Source organism: Fukomys damarensis, unplaced genomic scaffold, assembly GCF_012274545.1.
Source record: "Fukomys damarensis isolate Sample0158 unplaced genomic scaffold, DMR_v1.0_HiC HiC_scaffold_24, whole genome shotgun sequence".
NCBI lineage: Eukaryota > Metazoa > Chordata > Mammalia > Rodentia > Bathyergidae > Fukomys > Fukomys damarensis.
This window is the reverse complement of record NW_022900936.1, coordinates 3,974,776-3,993,355: the sequence shown is the minus strand read 5'-3', so window position 1 is coordinate 3,993,355 and position 18,580 is coordinate 3,974,776. Positions and strand designations below refer to the sequence as shown.

Here is an 18,580-nt window from a genome sequence, read left to right as displayed (position 1 = left end):
GGTGGGAGGCGGGGCCTCGCTGGGTGGTGCAGCCCTTACAGTCTGGGTTTCCGGCTTCCGGCTTCACCTGGAGAATGAGGCACTTAGGGCGCACATTTGGCTAACACCAGCTGCCCAGCTCAAAAATAATTTCTTGGTTGTTGGGGTTACAGGAAAAATAGAGAGAAGATGCTATTAAGATGTAACGGTTAAAAAGGGTGCTAAAAGCCAGGCACAGTGGTGTATGCTTGTAATCTCAGCACTTTGGGAGGCTGAGGCAGGAGGGTTGCAAGTTGAGGCCCAGCCTGGGTAATTTAGTGAGTTAGTGAGACTGTCTCAAAACAAACAAACAAACAAACAAACAAAAGCCAGCTCAATGCTGAGGTCTGGGTCCAATTCCCAGTACTGGAAGCCAATAAATCAATACACATAATACAAAGTGTACTGAAATGTGAGCCCTGGCTGGGGATGTCACTCAACTCTTGTCCACCAGGCACGAGGCCCTGGGTTTGCTCCCCAGCACTGCAGAGGTGACTCACTGAGCTGGGCTACTAAGGACCCCTGAGGAATGAGGTGGAGTCTTCAGAAATGCAGAGTGGCTCAGCATGGTGGCAAGTGCCTGTATTCCCAGCACCTGGGTGGCTGAGGCAGGGGTATCTCTGTGAGCTAAAGTCCAGCCTCGACTACACAGTGAGACCCTGCCTCAAAAAACCAAAATAAAATCAAACAGGGTGAAAAGGGACCCTCATCTCAGTCTGGAGGGCACCAGCTTCAGCACCCCACTCCCCGGAACACTGGGGGAGCCGCAGCCCTGCCCTGCTGACCCTGGCACCCCAATCCTGGAATCAGAAAACTGCATGTGTGCCTCCCTGTGGCAGTTGGGTTGCCCTGTCCTGCGGCAGCCTCAGCGTGGCTTGGGTCTCCTCCTTCCAGCCTTCCTGGCCCTGCAGCCCATACGGAACCCCCTACAACGCTGTCCTGTGCCCACCATGACTCACAGGGTGCTGGTACCCTGATGGTACCTGGTCCTACTAGGAGCCTGGTGGGGCTGACCCACGGGGCTTTAGGAAGAGGCAGCCAGGCCGCAGGACGTGCCTCGTCCCTGTGCAGGGCGTCCTCACTGCCAACACTCCTGCCTTCTTGCCGAGGGGATCCCCCGTCATCAGATTGCATTTTACTTACTAATGGTTCTGAAGCACAGCGCGGTAGTGATTTTCTCACAGCAGGCTGTGATAATGGTTCTGCTTTATCACTAGTTATTGTCAGTCTCTTCCTGTGCCTGATTTATGAATGAAATGTTATCTCGGGAACGTGTCTCAGGGCCCAGGACTCGGTGCTCTCTGTGGACGCTTGGATGCCCCACTTCCCATGTCAGGGACAAGGTCTTCTCCGAGGCCCTGACTCAGGGCAGGAAACTCGTCCCGCGGCTCACGGTCAGACCTGAGTGGCCGCTCCTCCGGGAGTGCCAGCCGTGACCCCGAGGCTGGCCCTGGGAGGGACGGCCGGCTCAGCCCTGTTGAGCAGGGTGTCCATTAATCAGCCTCTTAGCCGTGCATGGGGACCACACTGGTTTCAAGCAGTTAATTTTAAAAGAAAGCATTCTTTGCATTTAGACGAGGTGCAGCATAATGAGCTTTCTCTGCTCGTGGGAAGGAAAAGCTCAGGCACTGCGCTCCATTCAGGGGGCCGCTTGGGTCCTCCCTGTCCTGGGAAACGCTGCCCTCAGCCATGTCGGAGGGTGGCCCTGCCAAGGCCAGCCTCGTAGGGGCTGTGCCCCCAAAGGTGGACTCTGGGCGGCTCTTTCCCAGGCCAGGCTGCAGGCTCCGGCTTGTGGATTTCCAGTCCGAGCTGCACGGTCTGAGCTCACCCTGCGGCCCCCAGAGACAGAACCAGCCCACTCACCAGGGTCAGGTGCTCGTCGTTGCTGTAGTCGAAATTCTCCATTTTCTCCTTGAAAGAGTCCATGATCTCCGCGTGCCTTGCCATGTCAGTGGCCAAGATTAACGTGATCATGCCCTGCATGGCGAGAGAACAGAGTCTTAGCATGGGACGCAATCTCTGCCACCTTCCCAGGGTGGACAGGGCCTTCGCTCCACACAGTGGCCTCCGTGCCCACACCGTGTGGCTGCTGTCCACGCGTGCTGGGGACGTCGTGCCACATCCACGGGCCCTCGTGATGACCGACTCGCAGGTTACAGAGAGCCCAACAGGTCCCTGTGCTTACCCGAGGAGTCCAGCAGGTTTAGCCAAGGATAAAAGTTTCCCCAAGATGTGGCCGTCTAGATATGTGGTCTGTTCCTTCCAGATCTTGTCGCTGGATGTCAAGAACTGATTTTCCAAGAGTATTTTTTCTCTGACCTACTGTGTGTGTGTGTGTGTGTGTGTGTGTGTGTGTGTGTGTGTGTTGGAAATGATCACAGTTAGCATGTATTCAATGACATCCTTATTAACACATTTATAAAGGAGAGCATAAGGAGTTTGGGTTTTGTGGAGGGTACTGGGGATCAAATTCAGGTCCTTGCACTTGCGAAGCAGGTGACAGCACCACTGAGCTAAATCCCCAGCCCAAGAGTTTTTAAATATAAACATCATATCACTGCTGTGGCTTGAATGTCTAGCACCCTTGGAAGCCCATGTTAAAAAGTGGTCTCCAATATATCTGTTTCAAGGTGGTGGGAACTCTATGGACTGTTTGGGTCCTGTCCTTTTAGGAGGATAAATGTCACTTTCAGAGGACTGGTAGAATCCTCCAGGGCGTGGGAAAGGTCTCAGGCTCACTTGCCTTTTAACCTCTGTCATGTTATGATCCCTCCATCCCTCCATCACCCACCCACCCATCCAGCATCCATCCATCCATCCCATGCTTAGAGAGCACCTCTGTGCCAGGTATGGTTCTCTGCTTCTCCAGGAAAAGAAATACAAAAGCCAGGGTGATCAATCTAAGGAATTGCAAGTGTACTGTTTGTGTTTTGAATTATGCATTTTCTATAAAGATTGAATTCTGTTATTAATGAAGGATGTACTCATATTCAGTTACCTTTCAGAATCTTCATTAACAGAACTTTTTTTTTTTTTTGGTAGTGGGATTCGAACTTGGGCCCTTGTGCTTATGAGGGAGGCAGCAGAACCACTGAGCCAAACTCCTGGCCCAATGACAGAATATTTTTTAAAAATTGAGACAATTGATTTTTGCCCTCAGAAGAAATTTTTTTCTTTCTTTTGCAGCAGTGGAGATGGAACATAGGGCCTTGCACATGCTGGACAGTGCTCTGCCACTGAGATACACCTCAGCTCATTTTACATTTTGAGACAGGTTCTTGTTAAATTGTCCAGGCTGGGCCTAATTTGTTATCCTCCTGCCTCAGCCTCCTGAGTAGCTCGGATCACACGTGTGTGCCACCTCCTGAGATAGCAAAGTCTTGTTTATTTATTTTTTTGGTACGGGGGAATTGAACTCTGGCCCTTGCACGTGTGAGGCAGGTGGCCAAATCCCCAGCCCAGCAAAATCTTATTTGAAAACCAGAAGTCTAGGGGTGCTGCTCCTCCGGCCGGGCGAACCTCCTCTTTTGGGGTGCTGTGTCACAGGTGGGGTACTCTAGCACAGGCAGGTGCTGGGAGGCCCTTTGGGGTTCTCTCTTTGCAGCTGCCCCTCTACCCACTGCAGAGGGAAGTGGGCCACAGCTCAGCGTGGCTGATTCCCGGGGCCCCGCGGAGAGCCTGGGCCTGGGAATCGGTACCGGAATTGGTGATTCAATGGTGACTGGAATGAGAAATGGCGGTGGCTCTGCCCTTCTGGGCGCAGACAGGGGCGCTGCAGCCACAGGCTCTCTGAGAGCAGAGCTCATCAGTTCTTAGGGGGCCGCGTCCCCAGGGGCTCAGCAGGTGGGGTCCTGTGGGAAGGCGCAGACACTCCCAGGAGACTGGGGACCTCCCCACGTGAGCGCCCCTCCGTCCTGCGGGTGGGAAGTACATGATGGGGTGGCAGCAGACCCTGATCTCTGGGATTCCGGGGGAGGGTCCCTCCTGGGCCCTGCCGGCTCTGGCCATCCTGGTCCTTGGTTGAGGGCCCACGTGGCCACCCGAATGAGACCCAGAGGTCCCACATTGGAACCAGAGACCCTGTGCCACGGAAGGTCACAGCCACGGGAGATCGGCTCCCTTCCGGCCCACCCCGGTTCCCCTGGGGGTCACGGTGTGATCCCCTCCTGTGGAAGGCTAGTGACGGTGGGCATGGTTATGGGGTAGGTTGGTGGGGTGGCAGGAGCCAGTGCTGAGACTACAGGGCAGCGACCCCTGGGCAGGTCTGCAGCACAGACAGTCTCATCTCCAAGGGAGCCGGGCAGGCTGTGGCCATGGGGTACAGGCCACTGGGATGTCCGGGGCAGGGCAGTGACTTCCCCGCCCCACTTCTTGGGGCTCCATCCTGGGCCCAGGTGGACACGGGGCAGGAGGGAGGTCCCAGCGTCCCGGGGAATCTGCTTTGCCAGAGGCCTCCAGCCACAGGCCGGGGGATGCTGCCCGTCCCCCACACGCTGCCCCTCACGAATGCAGAGCCCTGCACCCACCTGCCGGATCTGCCTGAAGCCCTCGGGCGGCACGTTGGCAAAGATGTTGCACTCGGGCCGGGCCAGGATCTGGAAGGCCACGGCGCAGTGGTGGTTCTCCAGGGGCGAGATGTCGTTGTAGCGCATGGCCAGCTCGGTGCGGGCATTGATCTGGTACCTGGGATGCACAGCAGGGGTCAGGCGCCGCACAGGGGCACCTGTGTACCCAGGTGTGTGACAGGCGTCTTGCGCACTCTGCCCTGCTGCCCTGTCCCCAGGTGTCCCAAGTTTTAGGTCCTACTGACAGGTCTCACGTGAGCTCAGGCTTGGGTGTTGGGGCAGAGGGAACAGCTTGGGGCCTAGGTGACGACACACCAGTGGCCTCCCCCGGGGACCCGCTCTGGACTCGACTATGGACAACACGGACCTCAGTCACATCTGCTGTCATTGCACACACGCAGATGTGCCGGGAGGGACCAAGGTGTCACCGTGAAAGCACACCCAGGCCACCTGCTGGACCCTGAGGGCTCAGGGACAGCACTCTGCCCGACAGAGGCCGGAGGGCTCGGTGTCCCCTGGCCCCACCACCTGCTCCCTCTGCCTCTTCCGCGGGCTGTGCTGTGCCCACTGAGCCTGGGGCCAGGTCGACAAAGCAGCCTAGACACCTGTGGCGTCTGAAGGACCTGCTCTCCAAAATGGGAGGCCTAGGAGTCAGAAAGTGTGCACAGCATCCCGCCCCCCTGAAGCGGAGCTGGGGTCTGGGGGCCTTGGGGGCAGAGCGGAGCTCAGAGGGAGGGGAGGGGCCTCACACACGTGTTATTGTATCCGGGGTGGTCCAGGTCGTGGCAGATGGCCGCCGTCATGAGGACCAAGATGTCCATTTGGGAAAACTTCTCCTGGATTAAGGGACAGAGTTGAGGGTTTTAGTTCCTCGCTGGGAAGGAGGACAGTGAGGGGGTGATGTGGTGATGGCAGCAAGGCAGGGTGAGGCCACCACCCCCGCCCCAAGACCTTGGGGTAGGGCAGGGAGCTCAGGCCGCACTGCGTGTTTCTGTAGTATGGGGATCGAACCTCAGACCTTTGCACTGAGCTCCACTTCCAGCCCTTTTTTCAGTGTTGAGGCAGGGTCTTGCTAAGTTGCTAAATTGCCTAGGCTGGGCTTGAACCTGTGCTGGGATTACAGACTCCTGTTACCACATCCGCTGCACCAGCTCTGCTATTGACCTAGGCAGGAGCAGCCTCACGGGGTGGGCGGGGAGCCAGGCTCTGGGGGTGTGGGGACAGGTGCTGCCATCCCAGCTGGCTGTTTCCCCCGACAGGACTCACCTGCAGGCTGCACAGCCAGACCATGCTGTACATCATCTGGGTCACACAGAAGCAGTGCCGGAAGTTGTGGAAGGGGTTGTTCCGGTAGTTGTCATGCACACAGAGCTGGAGTGCAGGGGGACAGGGACGGATGAGCCCCACACCACCGCCTGCCCTGCAGACGTCCTGGGACCACGTCTGGGCAGTCCCGGCTGGTTCTCACCACACCCAGGGCCCACAGTGCTGCGGTCTCCACAGGTATGCACCAGGTGGCTTCTGAGCCTGGGAAGCCCCATGGCACATGGGGACACACACAGGCTGAGGTGTCCCCAAGGGGTGTGGTGGGCCACAGCAGGCCTCGGGACCGCAGGAGGTAATAGTCTTCGACACTGGGTTCTGAGCAGTATGCTGCTGTTTATGAAAAGATCTGCTAGACACACACACACACTCACACACACACACTCAGACTCACACACTCAGACTCACACACACACTCACGCACAGGTGCATGCACGTTGTGTGCTTCTCCACCCGTCTGGTTTGTGCTGTACCCCTGGGTCCCAGAGTGGGTGCTTAGGGACGGGGCCAGCGAGGACAGAGGAGCCATGTGTCCTTGGGAAGGAGTGTCCCTCCGTGAGGGCTCCTCGGCCTCAGCGTGGGCACAGGCTTGGGAGGAGCAGCAAGAGCGGGCAGTGCACTCACCAGCCAGCGCCGGAGCGTGATAGGGTTGATGCCGAAGTCGCTGACCAGGCCCAGGTCGTGGTACATGTGCTCCAGGCAGCTCAGCATCTGTGGGTGGGCGAGGCCGGTGCTCAGCAGTAGACAGGGTGGGGTGGGGGACTGGTGTCCCCTGCAGCCCCCGACCTGGCCTGGGGCACCGCAGCTGGGTCTGTCCCAGGGGGTGCACACCAGCCTGAGAGCAGACCTGGTGGCAGGTGTGTGGGGGCTGCCGGACGCCTTTCAGGGCCATTGGTGGGGTGTAGGAGCCCAGGAGAGTTGGTGGGTGGTGGCTGGGCTGGCAGGGTGACCCTGCTCCTCCCAAAGAACCACTCTGAGCACTGTTTTGCCTCCACCCAGGAGAAAGTCTTGGCAGACCAGCAGCACAGTTGTTTTCGTTTGTTTTTCATTCCAGGCAGGTGCTCTACCCATGGCCTACATCCCTGGCCTCCAGCAGCACGGTCTGAGGTCCTCACAGCCAGGACCCTCACCCAGGGGAAGACCCAGCAGGTGTGGGAGGCAGGAATGGGGGAGCTGTGGCTGCCTGCACCCGGGCACCATGAGGTTCTGCTCCTTGGGGCTCGGTGGGACCGGCTCCTCCCGACCCTCCTCCCAGAGGCGAGTGGGATTTGGGGCCACACCCTGTGCTGGGGACCGCGGAGCCAGCGCTTCCACCCCTCCCACCCCCGTGCACTGTGTGACAAAGGCCCCATCATGGAAAATACAAATAAGGAAGCCTCGCAGTCCAGAGCCACCAGCCCCGCTGTCTGGGACAGCAGGCGACCCCGCAGAGCCGGTGTGTTTACTGCGAAATCAGAGTCAAGGGAGGAGGCAGCCGACAGACGAAGCCATCTGGCGCCTCTCATGCAGGGAACATGGTAGCTTTGGAGCCGGAGCGATGCCTCTGTTCCCATGGCGGCAGTCGGGATCCTGGCAGGGCTGAGTGTTCCAGCAGCAGGAGGGTGCAGGGCTGGTGGGCGCAACACCGGGCTCCCGTGTGAGGCAGGGCAGCCCTGCTTGCTGTCACAGCCCTGGAGAAGACCACGGGGCCACTGCAGTGCCAGGCGTTGTCCTCATTCTGGGTGGGATGTGTGGGACGCTGTCCCTGCTGGAAGGGAGGTAGGAAAACCACCGGCCGGCCCTGGGCAGAGCTGTCACTCTCACGGCTGGTGGCTGCTGGAGCTCTTTGTGTGTGTGTGTCCCTGTGCCTTTAGCGGTTCATTGTTGCTGATCTCACCCAACTCCCGGGATCCTGGACTTGAAAGCAACCAAGCTGTCTCTGCACACCCCAGTTTATCACCGGCAGTCGCCGGATTCTTCACAAGCGCCTTGCCTGGGAAGGCAAGAGAGACCTTGCCCGCTGCTCGCCCGCCGGCTGTCCAGACACTCCGGGTCTGAAGGCGAGGACGCAGCCTTGCTCTCATCAGCCTGGGGCACCGGCACCCTCACGCAAAGGCTTCTGGGCAGAAGAAATGAAGGCGAGGGCACATCCATCCGCTCTGCAGCCTGCCAGAAGGCCCGGGGAAGCAGCTCCACACGCCAGATCGCCCCAGGGTTCATCAGGAGCAGCGCTGGCAGGAGCCACCAGCCCTGGGCCTGCTGTGGCCTCGCCTGCCGTGGCCAGGCTGTGTCCAACTCGAGGGGGCCAGGCCGCCCCTTCCCTTCCCTTCACAGCTACCCCTTGCTCCCCTGGGGATTGCTGGCCACAGCACCGCTCCTTGGGTCTCTGCGCTGCATCCCTGCACCCCCAGAGCTGGTAGCACCCTAGGGTGGGTGCTGGGTGGAGGGGTGGATGGAGGCCGGGTCTTGCTTTCATGGCCAGCACTGGTGACCACATAGAGGAGGTGGCTTGCTTGGCGGAAGCCCGTGCTCCCCAACCACGTCCCTGGCGGTGTAAGCCTCGAGTTGTGAACTGTGATGGTGCCAGATCCCATTTCCTTGCTTGGTGCAGACTTTGTGGCTGTGACCCCAACAAAGAGGACAGGCGAGTGTGGCCGTCCTGTGCTGCTGCGCTGTGTGAAGGCCGCAGAGGTCTTGCGGTTCTGGGGGGCTGCGAGCTGGGCCTGAGGTCCATGCTAACTGGGCTTGTGCTTTTGGGGGTGTACAGTGGGGTTTCGCCAATAGGATCAATTAGGTAAAACCCCTCGGTCCCCATTCTGGCTTTCTCAGTGGTCTCCTCGGCCCGCCTGAGCCTGGGATGTTGGTCTGAACTAAAACCTGGAGTCAAGCACTTTGTCCTTCGGGAGAACGGTGGGAGACGGCGTGGAGGAGGAGCAGGGGCAACCTCCGCGGAGGTCTGCAGCCCCGGCAGCGGCCCGGGGACCCGGGGACCTGGATGCCTGCACTTACCTCGTTGGGCTCCCACAACCAGACATCGAAGGTGGGTTTGCGGAGGGCTTCGACGGTCTCTGGGGACAGCAGGTACTGGAAGGACAGGAGTCGCGTCACCAGGAGCCTGGACTCAGGCAGACAAAGGCACTGACCCCAGAGTACTCGTGAGCTGAGTCCTGTCCTTGTCTCCTCACAGCCCTGTGCAAACTCAAGGCTGCCTCCTCCGAAAACCACCACGGTCGGGGGGATCCCAGCAGCTGGGGCAGGGGCAGGATTCAGGTGCACCTGGGAACTCGGGAGGTGATGGAAACACTCTAGGTGTCTCAACTGTGGTGATTCTTTCCTTCCTTTCTTTTTTTGAGACAGGGTCTCCCTACGTAGTTCAGGCTGGCCTCGAATTTTAAGCGAGCCTCCTGTCTCAGCCTCCCAGGTGCAGAGACTACAGGTGAGCATTGCCACGTCTGGCTTCGGGGTGGAAGTTTCACAGTTGTGCATGTGTGTTGCGTATCCCGGCACTTTGTCTATAGAGGAGCCTGGCCGCATGACTGTAAATGAGACCTCCATAAATCCAGCAATAAAAACACAGCAAAGCTAAGCCAAGGGCAAGAGCTCACTTGGTACAAATCTAGATACTGGCTAAAAAGCTCTCTCTGGAACCAGCCCTGGTCTCCTGCTCGCTGATGGCTGCTGACGGCACCACCAGCATTAAGGGGCAGTGACTCTGACATAACACAGCACCAGTGCTTTGGCATTCCAGCGTCTCCTGGGCTCTTCTGTTCATTTTCTTAAAAAGGGAATGTATGGAGGGCTGGCGCCCGTGTCCCAGGTCTGGGCTGGGGCTTGAGGAGCACTGGCACAGGATCACGGGAAACGGGCGTCCTTCCCAGGAAAACGGTCCCCATGGAAACGCCTCAGCCCAGATTCAGCTTGCTGCTGGAACCGAGTAGAGAAGGTCACCGACTGATGGGCACCGGACGCCCTCGGGAAGGCTCCTCGTCACCATGGGCAGCAGGAGGATGCACCTGGTACATGGCTTGGGTCCTCTCCATCCCGGGGACCCTTTTCCTGAACCTCAACACAAGAGTGTGAGGCTGGGTTTTGCCAGCTGAGCCGCTGCTGTCAGGGTGACCCTCTCTCTTGGTGGTTGGAAACCACTCCCTCCCCAGTCGTAGGTAGGAGATTCAGCGCCGGATTCCCTAACCAAGAGGACTCCTGTGTGCGGCAGCCAAGGGGCCCCTAAGACCTGCGCTGTTCCGGACAGGGCATGAAGTGGTGTTTTAGGTGATCTGTGCAGCGGCAGCTCTTACTGGGATTGGTCTGGGCTGGTTGGACCCATGGAGCACAGACCAGCATGGAGCTGCTGTCTTCATGCAGAGTGGACTATGGTCTGGGCACATGTCTGCTGACTAAGTCAGGTAGAACGAGCCCCACCTAAGGGCACCCAGCCTCCTGAGCTGGTTCCTGGGTCCTGGGGCTGTGGACATGGGCTGAACCATGCTGGGGCTGGGAATTCACGACTTCACCTTACCTTGGGGTAGGTGGGGACATCGCGTCGAGGGGCCAGCTTCTTGTTGTTGTCCAGAAAGCTGTACTTACAGGGGCAGTTGGTCCTGAGGACAAGAAACAGCCCAAGTGCCCATCAACTGGAGACTGGATAAAGAAGATTTATTTTTACATATAAAATGGAGTACTACTCAGCCATAAAGAATGAGAAAACAGAGAGATTTATAGCTAAGTGGATGCACTTTGAGGCCATACTCTTAAGTAAAATTAATGTCACACATATGTAAACCCTGAATAGTTTTTCTGGTGTGAAAAACCGAAAGTGTAAATAAAGATGAAAATATATAATTGATATTGTGTAATAGGAAGAAAAGGTCTGAAAGAGTAGAGGAAGTAGGAAGTGAGGGGAAAGGTAAAAAGGGAAAAGAAGAAATGTGTGAAAAGGAAAAACATGGAAACAAAGTCTTCATAATCAGGGATGGGTGGAGGGGGTGAAGGGAGGGCTGGGGAATGGGGAAAAATGAGAACCAAGACCTGCCATGTAAAGGTACAAGATCCCAACGATGAATGTCACTGCATTATATACCTAAAATGTACCGATAAACTTAATAAAGGTAAAAAAGAAAAGAAGCAGCAGAGCCCAGGGGCTACACTGGCCTGAGCCATGTGGTCACCTTACAGGGACCGGGGATGTGAGCAACGCAGAACCAGGCGAAACAGCCAAACTGCACCTGGAGCCCACAGCCCCACCTGGTCCGCTGTGCCATGGTAGCCTAAGTCTTGAGAGCAGCGACAGATGTGTGTCACTCACTGCTAAATCCCCGCAGGCCCTGCAGGGACCCAGCCATTGTACCCAGGCTTTCAGAAAACACATTAAAGAAAAGTCACTCGCTTTTCCAGATAACGCCACCAACTCATCCCGCGCTGCTCCCCCAAGCTTGGCCTCACCTGGTACTGAACAGAAAGCTTGTGGCCTCCACACAGTGGCTGCAGCCCATGTCCTCACCCTGCTCCCTGGGGTGCGCCTCAGGCCGGGCCCAGTTTGTCCACAGTGTACAAAGCAGAGAGAGGGACTTCTGACTTTCCCTCCTCATCAGCATCACGCATCCCAGGTAAGAACGGAAGGAAACGAGCCCGGGGTCTGGGGCATCGGCTGCAGGGCCGCCCTGGGGGCTGTGCATGAGGAGCTGCCTGTGAGGCCTGGTGCCCTTGGCCTGGGGCTGCACATATCCGGGACCCCCACGGGAATGAGTCTGCCCGGAAGTGGGCAAACTCCAGTTGGCTGGAGAACCGGGCTGTCAGATCCACCCGGCCGGGGTGCACGGCCAGGGTATCGGAGAGCTCATGGGATTTGTGCTAAAACTGGAAGAGCCATTTAACACGGTCTAGGACAATCACAGAGAAATGAAATCTGTATTCTCTATGCCCGCACGCCTGCTCCGGGGAATTCACCTTAAAAGGATTGGACACAAGCAAGCTGCTCTGCGTACAAAGACTCTCGTCACCACTTTATCTGTTATTATAACAGCATCAAACCAAACTAGGGGCCACCTGGAAGTCCTCCAATGGGAAATGATTTACACTATGTCGGTGCATCCAAATGACGAACCATTATGCTGCTATGAAGGTCATTATGGAGACACGTGAAGCGGGGGATTTCAAATGAAAAAGGGAAATAAAAAGACCACATGTATTTGTACTAAGAGGCAACGCAAAAAACATTTACTGAGCTATGAGGGAAAAGAAGCACATCTGGTGAGCTAAAGAAAAAAGAATAGTAACTTGTGGTCTTTTGGGAAAAAAAACCTAAGAACAATACATTGGTTAAAATTTATTGTTCATTTAGCTGGGGTGGTGGCGCACGCCTATAATCCCAGCTCTTGGGAGGCTGAGGCAGGAGGACTGCTGAGAGTTCGAGGCCAGCCTGGACTACATCCTGAGATCAAGGACAGCCTGAACTACATAGCGAGACCCTGTCTCAAAAAGCAAACAAACAGGGCCGGGGATTTAGCTCAGTGGTTCTGCCACCTGCTTCGTAAGCACAAGGATCTGAGTTCAATCCCTGTTACCAAAAAAGAAAAAAAAAGCAAACAAAGAAAAATTTGTTAATGTACTTATTGTTCATGATGCTGTAAATAAAAAAAGTTTGCAAGACAGTGAATTTTAGTTGCACTGTCAATACTAGATATCTATGCGTAAAAAAACACCTGGGGGGTTGTGCGTCCTGATTTAGACTGGGGCACTGCAGGCTATTGTTACTATGGTTGCTGCCGCAAAACCCCATCAGGATAGTCCAGAAGTTGTACCCTGAGCCGATTCCATTTTCCTTTTGTTTGTCTGTTTGTCTCACTATGTAATTGAGGCTGGCCTTGAACTCAGGATCACCTTGGACTTGCAGTGATCCTCCTGCCTCAGCCTCTCAAGTGCTGGAATTACAGGTGTGCACCACGATGCCCATCCCGTTTTCAAGCTCAGAATAATGAATCTGTTCCTTTTTAAAAACACAGCCTTGGTACTACCGTCCTGGCATGCCGCAAGCCTCCCCTTCATCCCACACCTGCCAAGCTCATCAGAGCTGCCACAACAGTCGGAGGTGCAGAAGAAACTGGATAGCATGATTATCCTTCCTCGCTGCTTTAACCCTTTCCTGGAAACAGGAGAAGCCTTCACCAGGCGGGTGCTGGACTGCTAGAATCCAGCCCAGTGCTGGTGCACACAGCCCTGGGAACAGGTGGCTGCTGGGTGCTGCTGACCCCCGTGGCCTGTGGGCCCCTCTCTCTGTGCTCTGTTGCCATAGGAACCAACATCTTCAGCTAGCAGGGAAGCTGGCACGGTGCCTTTTCATTCCATTTCGAGTGTTTTTGCCTTCATTTCCTGGGCTTCCAGTTGCTTCCCCCTTGGGGTTTGGTCCATGGTCAAGGCCATTTCTTTGGGATGAAACCAGAGGTCACAAGCCCCAGAGCTCTTGGTCCCTATGCTGTGCTCCTGCAGCTCCCCTGGCCCTAAGGAACCAGTGTGTGCTGCGCCCCCCTCTGTTGGAACAGAGCCCCACGGCCCAGCATGACTGGTCTCTCTGTGTGTCGCTGGAGGGGAGCTGCTCAGGGGTGCTGCTGGGCTGCACAGGCCCCTGCTGTCCCCCATGGGCTCTGGTAGGTGCAGACCCCTGGCTCTGAAATGTGCTGGCCCGAGTGACTGGCGGGTTGGCACTGAAGACTCAGTGGCCATCATGTGGGATGGACCTGGACTTCCCTGCTGCCCAAGAGAGGGCCCCTCCTCACTTCTTGACCCCACCCCCTGTGCTCTGAGCTCCTGGAGATCCTCCTGTTTAGGCCTCCTGAGTGCTGGGATCACGGGCAGATGCCACCACACCCAGCTGCCTCTGTCCTCTTACTTTAGATCCCTTCTTTAGGCACCCACGCTCATGCTTGTCAGGCTGGACACACCACTGGGACACCTGGACCCGCAGGAGTGTCACCCCTCTCAAGTGCCCCTTTTCCTCCTTTCCCTCTGCTGTGACCAGCCTTGAGGGAGAAAGGCCCATGTCCCCAGAACCGGGGCTGGAGGGAGTCGCCCGCCTTCCTCTGGGGACAGGAGGCCGCTCAGAGCCCACCCCAGGCCTCACCTGCTACCTCTGGCCGCCAGCTCCTCCCTCATGTCTTTGATGTCACTCTTGCATTTCTCGATCTCCACAACTTTCAGCCCCTCCACTGGTGACAAAGAGACACAGCAGGGAGTTACCGAGATGAGCAGAGCTCAGCTGCCCACCCAGGCGTCCCCAGCCCCAAAACAGGGCTTCCTGCTCCTGCCCAGACCCTGGCACTCGGGTCACCCAGCTCCGGGCATGGCCGTGGCAAGGCTGAGCCACTGCGTCTGTCCCTGGGGCCAGCCTGCATCTTGCCGCATGCTGCCAGCTGAGGGTAAGAGGCAAACACTTCTTTTATCCCCAAAGAAAAGAAGGGTGTGACCCCAGTGCATGAACACGCAGGGAGCCCTGGCAAGGATCAAAACCTCCTTAAGATAAAAGCCTTTTTTTCTTAATGCCCCCAGCAGTTAACCCAGAGGAGCTGTCCCACAGTGAGAACAATCAGGCACATTAGGGATCCGTGGAGCCGGACTTCATTGTGTTCCTGGGGTGCTGCTGGGAAGTGTGCCCCCGGCAGGCCGCTGCACGTCACCCACGGTGGGGGGCGTCCCCAAGAAAGTCACACTGGAGTGCTTCCACGGGGGAAGGTGGCAAAGGCTCTGAGGTGAGAGCTGTGCTCGGGGTGGGGGTGGAAGGCAGCTACTTCATTACTCAAATTTGACACGGAAAGTGGGTACCCGGACGTCGTCCTATCCCCTTGGCATCAAGTGTGGCTCTGAGAATGTGCTAACAGTCAAAAGGGATGATTTCTAAAAGAACAACACAACTTGGGGACTTCGCTGGTTCCCCATGAGCCCCCACCCAGTGAGGGCAGCCGCGCTGGCCTCTGTCCAGAGGTGGCCTCCGGGAGGCCTCTCCGGGCCTGTCCTGTGTCTCCTGCCCATCTCAGCTGTGGGCCTGGTGGGTCACTTCTGGGCCAGGGAACTCTCTGCTCCGCTTCTCCCGCACGGCGGGCGTGGGAAGGAAACTTAGGCCGGAAGTGTGTGCGTTGGGGCAGGGCAGCGGCCATCCTGGCCGAGGCGGGTGGGTTGCCACGGGATCACCACACCTGAGCATGCGTCCTTCAGCTGCCACGTCACCACCTCTTTGTTCAGAGGTCCTTCTTGTGGGCCCCCAGAAAGCTACCTATACCGTGGACGTCTTCTGGGATCTTGGGTCAGCTAGTGGCCAGGAAGCGCTGGTCCAGGCCCAGTATCCACCCTCAAACTTTAGCTGAAGCAGACAGAGATGAAATCAGAGCAGAGACTCGCCTGGCCCCCAGCTCTGGGGGCCCTGAGGCCAGCTGGGGGAGGGGTCTTGAGACAGAGTCACAGGCGGGACACGTGGAGAAGACAGGCAGGTGGGGACTGAGGGGTCCCAGCCAGGGAGCACCAGGGACCTCAGGGGCAGGCCTGGGCAGACCCTCCTGTGGCCCTCGGAGTGCGGCTGCAGGCGCTGACCTCTGCACTGCTGCTGTGCCTGCCCCAGGCTGTGCAGTCTTGGCCGGAAGTCCCGGCTCTGTCCAGACTCAGAATCTGAAGAGGCAGCTGATGTCTTCAGGACTGGGGGATGCAGGGCCGGCAGGGGTGTCGGATAAGCTACGGAGGCACCTGTGCCCTCGGTACTGCCCAGCCTGCTGCCCGGCCTGGGAGCCGTGCCAGGTCCCCTCAGATCCCATCTGGTCTAACCGCACTGTGGACTCGAGGGGCTCCTCCCCATGGGCACGCAGGAGGCCAACCTGCCCCGGAAGAAGAGGCAGAGGTCAGGGAATGAGGAAGCCGCCAGGCCTGGGCGCCAGGGCCAGTTTTACTGATTTGTCTGATTTGCCATGTGAACTGGATTGAGTCACTCAGTCTCTCCGTGGCTTCCTCATCATCCGACGGCTGAGCGGGTTTTAAAAGCTGACACGAGCTGAGAAGTGACCTTGGAAACCCTGCTTTCACTGATGTCGACGGATCAGGTCTGCACGATCCTGAATGCTTTCGTTGTTCTTGAAAACTCACAGGCAGTTGGGCCCAGGTGTGAGAAGTGACATCCGGTGGATCTGAGGAATGCGGGTGGGCAGGTGCTTTGGGAGGTGCTGTTTGCTCAGCCTGCGCTCACAAATAAGGTGCCTGTGAGTGGCCATGCCCTGTGTGGATGCCGAGGAACTTCCAGTGCCGGGAGAGGAAGACAGAATGGCCAGGTGCGGGGCTCAAGGATCCACCCCTTCCTCAGGGAGAGAGCACGGGGCAGCCCGGCTTGCAGCTGTTTTCCTGCAGAATTCGGGCTTTTCACTCACTGAACTGCGCCTGGGACAGGCTCTCCTGTGCTCTCAGGCGGGTTTTCATCGGAATCCAAGATAACAACATGCAGACGCATTCCCCACACGGCCACGGGCCAGGAAGCCACACGCATGTCCGCAGGGCCCAGATGGGACCTAAGTGCGGTGCCCCGCGGGCGCCCACGCACGCCCACGCACGCAGCCCATGCATTGTGTGGCTTTGAAACACAAGCGTGAGGCTTCACCGTGTTGTGGCGCTCGCCTGGCGAACAGCAAAGGCGCTTTGCAAGCCCCGCACACAAGAGCACACCCGCCCCGCCCTGGGCACTGACCCCTCGGAAACGGGCACTCACGCTCCACGCGCTTCTCCAGCACCGCCAGGTGGTTGGCAACGTCTGCTTTCAGTTCGTTGATCTTAAACGCTCTGGGAAAAAAAGGAAGAAAAGATGCAGCACGACCCATGGGACCCTCAGTCACAACCTCACAGAACCCTGGAACACCAGGCCTGGGGGTGACGTGAAGGCCTCTGTGCCCTGAGCTGGCCTGGCCCAACCCCGCACCCTGCCCCTTGGGGCGCGGACCCCGTAGGACACTCACGAGCTCGAACCGTTAGGCTCAGCAATGCATCAGCTCTTCTTTTTTTCCCTATACTGGGGATTGATCCCAGGGCTTTTGTACTGGGCTATTGTCCCCTGCCACCAGCCCTTGTTTAGTTTTTTTGGTTTTTTTTTTTTTTTTTTTGGTACCGGGGATCGAACTTGGGAGCTTGCGCTTGTGAGGCAGGCAGTGGAACCACTGAGCCAAATCCCCGGCTTTTTTAGTTGATTTTTTTGAGACAGGGTCTTACTAAGTTGCACAGCCTGGGCTTGAACTTTAGATCCTCCCGCCTCAGCCTCTCAGAGCTCTGGGATCACAGGTGTGGGCCACCATGCCTGGCTCGGGCTTTAACAAACACCCCCCAGCTGCCCTTTCCCTCCTTGTAATCCCCCAGGACAGAACAATGCTGAAGGGAAATCAATCTGAGAAACTGAAAATTCTGACTGACAGAGGCGAGGGACTTGGAGCGGAAAGTATCCCACCACTGGCACAGGCTTGGGACCAAGCTCCATTTTTAGGCAGGGCCGATGTCCACAGCCCGTCCTGAGCCCCTGAGAGCCAGTCAAGAAAACGCTTGCATTCAGAGGTCATCCAAGAGGGCCCACCCCCTGGCCCTTGGGTGAGGTTGATGCTTCCCGGGGCATCTCAGTGCCCAGCAGCTTGGGGCCAGCCTGGAGCCAGGGGCCTCCTGTGCCGCGAGAGGCCGGCATGGACAGAGGGGACTCTGTACCTGGAGAACTGCTCCGCCACCTGGGCCAGGACACTCTGGATTAACTCTTCTCTCTCTGTGAACCCAAGAAGACAGACAGACCAATCAGGGGTGGCAGGAGCAGCCCTGGGGCTCCCCTCCCAGGTGCTCTGGGCCCAGCCCCTGCTCTCAGTGGGCCTGGGCGGCAGGCAGGACCAGCCTCTGAATATGAAGCCTTGTGTAGGGCCCAGGCGGATTTTATGGGGCATCCTGGGGCCGGGCAAGCTCCTGGCCCGTAGAGTGCAGAACACAGTGTCCTGAGCGCAGCTGGGGAGGAAGCAGCACCCGGCTCGTAAATGGGCTCGGGCCAGGCTGCCTGGGACGTGCTCTCTTCCTGTTTCCTGGCCAGGCATGTGAGGACACTCCCGGGCAGGGCAGCCGCCCACTGCCTGCTCCTCCCAGCCTCTCTGCCACTTCTTGGTTCGGCTCTGAGAAGCTCTGCAGCCTTCACCCACATTCCCACAACCTTCTATGCTGTCCTGACGCCTAACTGTCCTTGACAAGGGAAATTCAGGGCCGGATCACACCTGTCCGAGCCAACAAAATACGTTAGTCAAAAGCAAAGATGGGTTGGGAGTGCAGCTCAGCAGTGGAGCACTTGCCCAGCATGTACAAGGTCCTGGGTTCAATCCCCAGTGCTGCAAAACAACACAAAAAGGATACATTTATACTCATATAGCCGGGAGTGGTGGCACACGCCTGTAATCCCAGCATTCAGCAGGCTGAGGCAGGAGGCTATGCCTGGGCTACATAGCGAGTTCAAGGCTGACCTAAACTACATATGGAGGCCCTGTCTCAAATAACAAACCAAAACAAACACACAACAACAAAACAAAAACTCCCAAGGCTAAAAACTACCTCACGTTCTGACCCAATGTGTTATTTCTAGGAATTAGTCCTGCCTGTAGACAAAAGATGTTTGCCACAACCATATAACCTTAACAGCAAAAACCTTAACAACCTGTAAGTCT

General features: G+C 57.2%; 1 protein-coding gene across 1 annotated transcript in view; it reads right to left on the bottom strand.

Annotated features, from left to right (window-relative positions):
• Positions 1–18,580, bottom strand: part of Pde9a (phosphodiesterase 9A) — a 65,557-nt gene that overhangs the window by 3,358 nt on the left and 43,619 nt on the right. The window contains exons 5-15 of the mRNA XM_010636497.3: positions 17,592–17,646; positions 16,618–16,688; positions 14,002–14,086; positions 10,405–10,486; positions 8,895–8,969; positions 6,531–6,617; positions 5,850–5,954; positions 5,337–5,419; positions 4,545–4,701; positions 1,865–1,995; positions 1,195–1,223 (exon numbers count right to left, since the gene is read on the bottom strand). Of these exons, the coding sequence (XP_010634799.1) occupies positions 1,195–1,223; positions 1,865–1,995; positions 4,545–4,701; positions 5,337–5,419; positions 5,850–5,954; positions 6,531–6,617; positions 8,895–8,969; positions 10,405–10,486; positions 14,002–14,086; positions 16,618–16,688; positions 17,592–17,646 (960 nt within the window). The remainder of the gene's footprint in view (positions 1–1,194; positions 1,224–1,864; positions 1,996–4,544; positions 4,702–5,336; positions 5,420–5,849; positions 5,955–6,530; positions 6,618–8,894; positions 8,970–10,404; positions 10,487–14,001; positions 14,087–16,617; positions 16,689–17,591; positions 17,647–18,580) is intronic.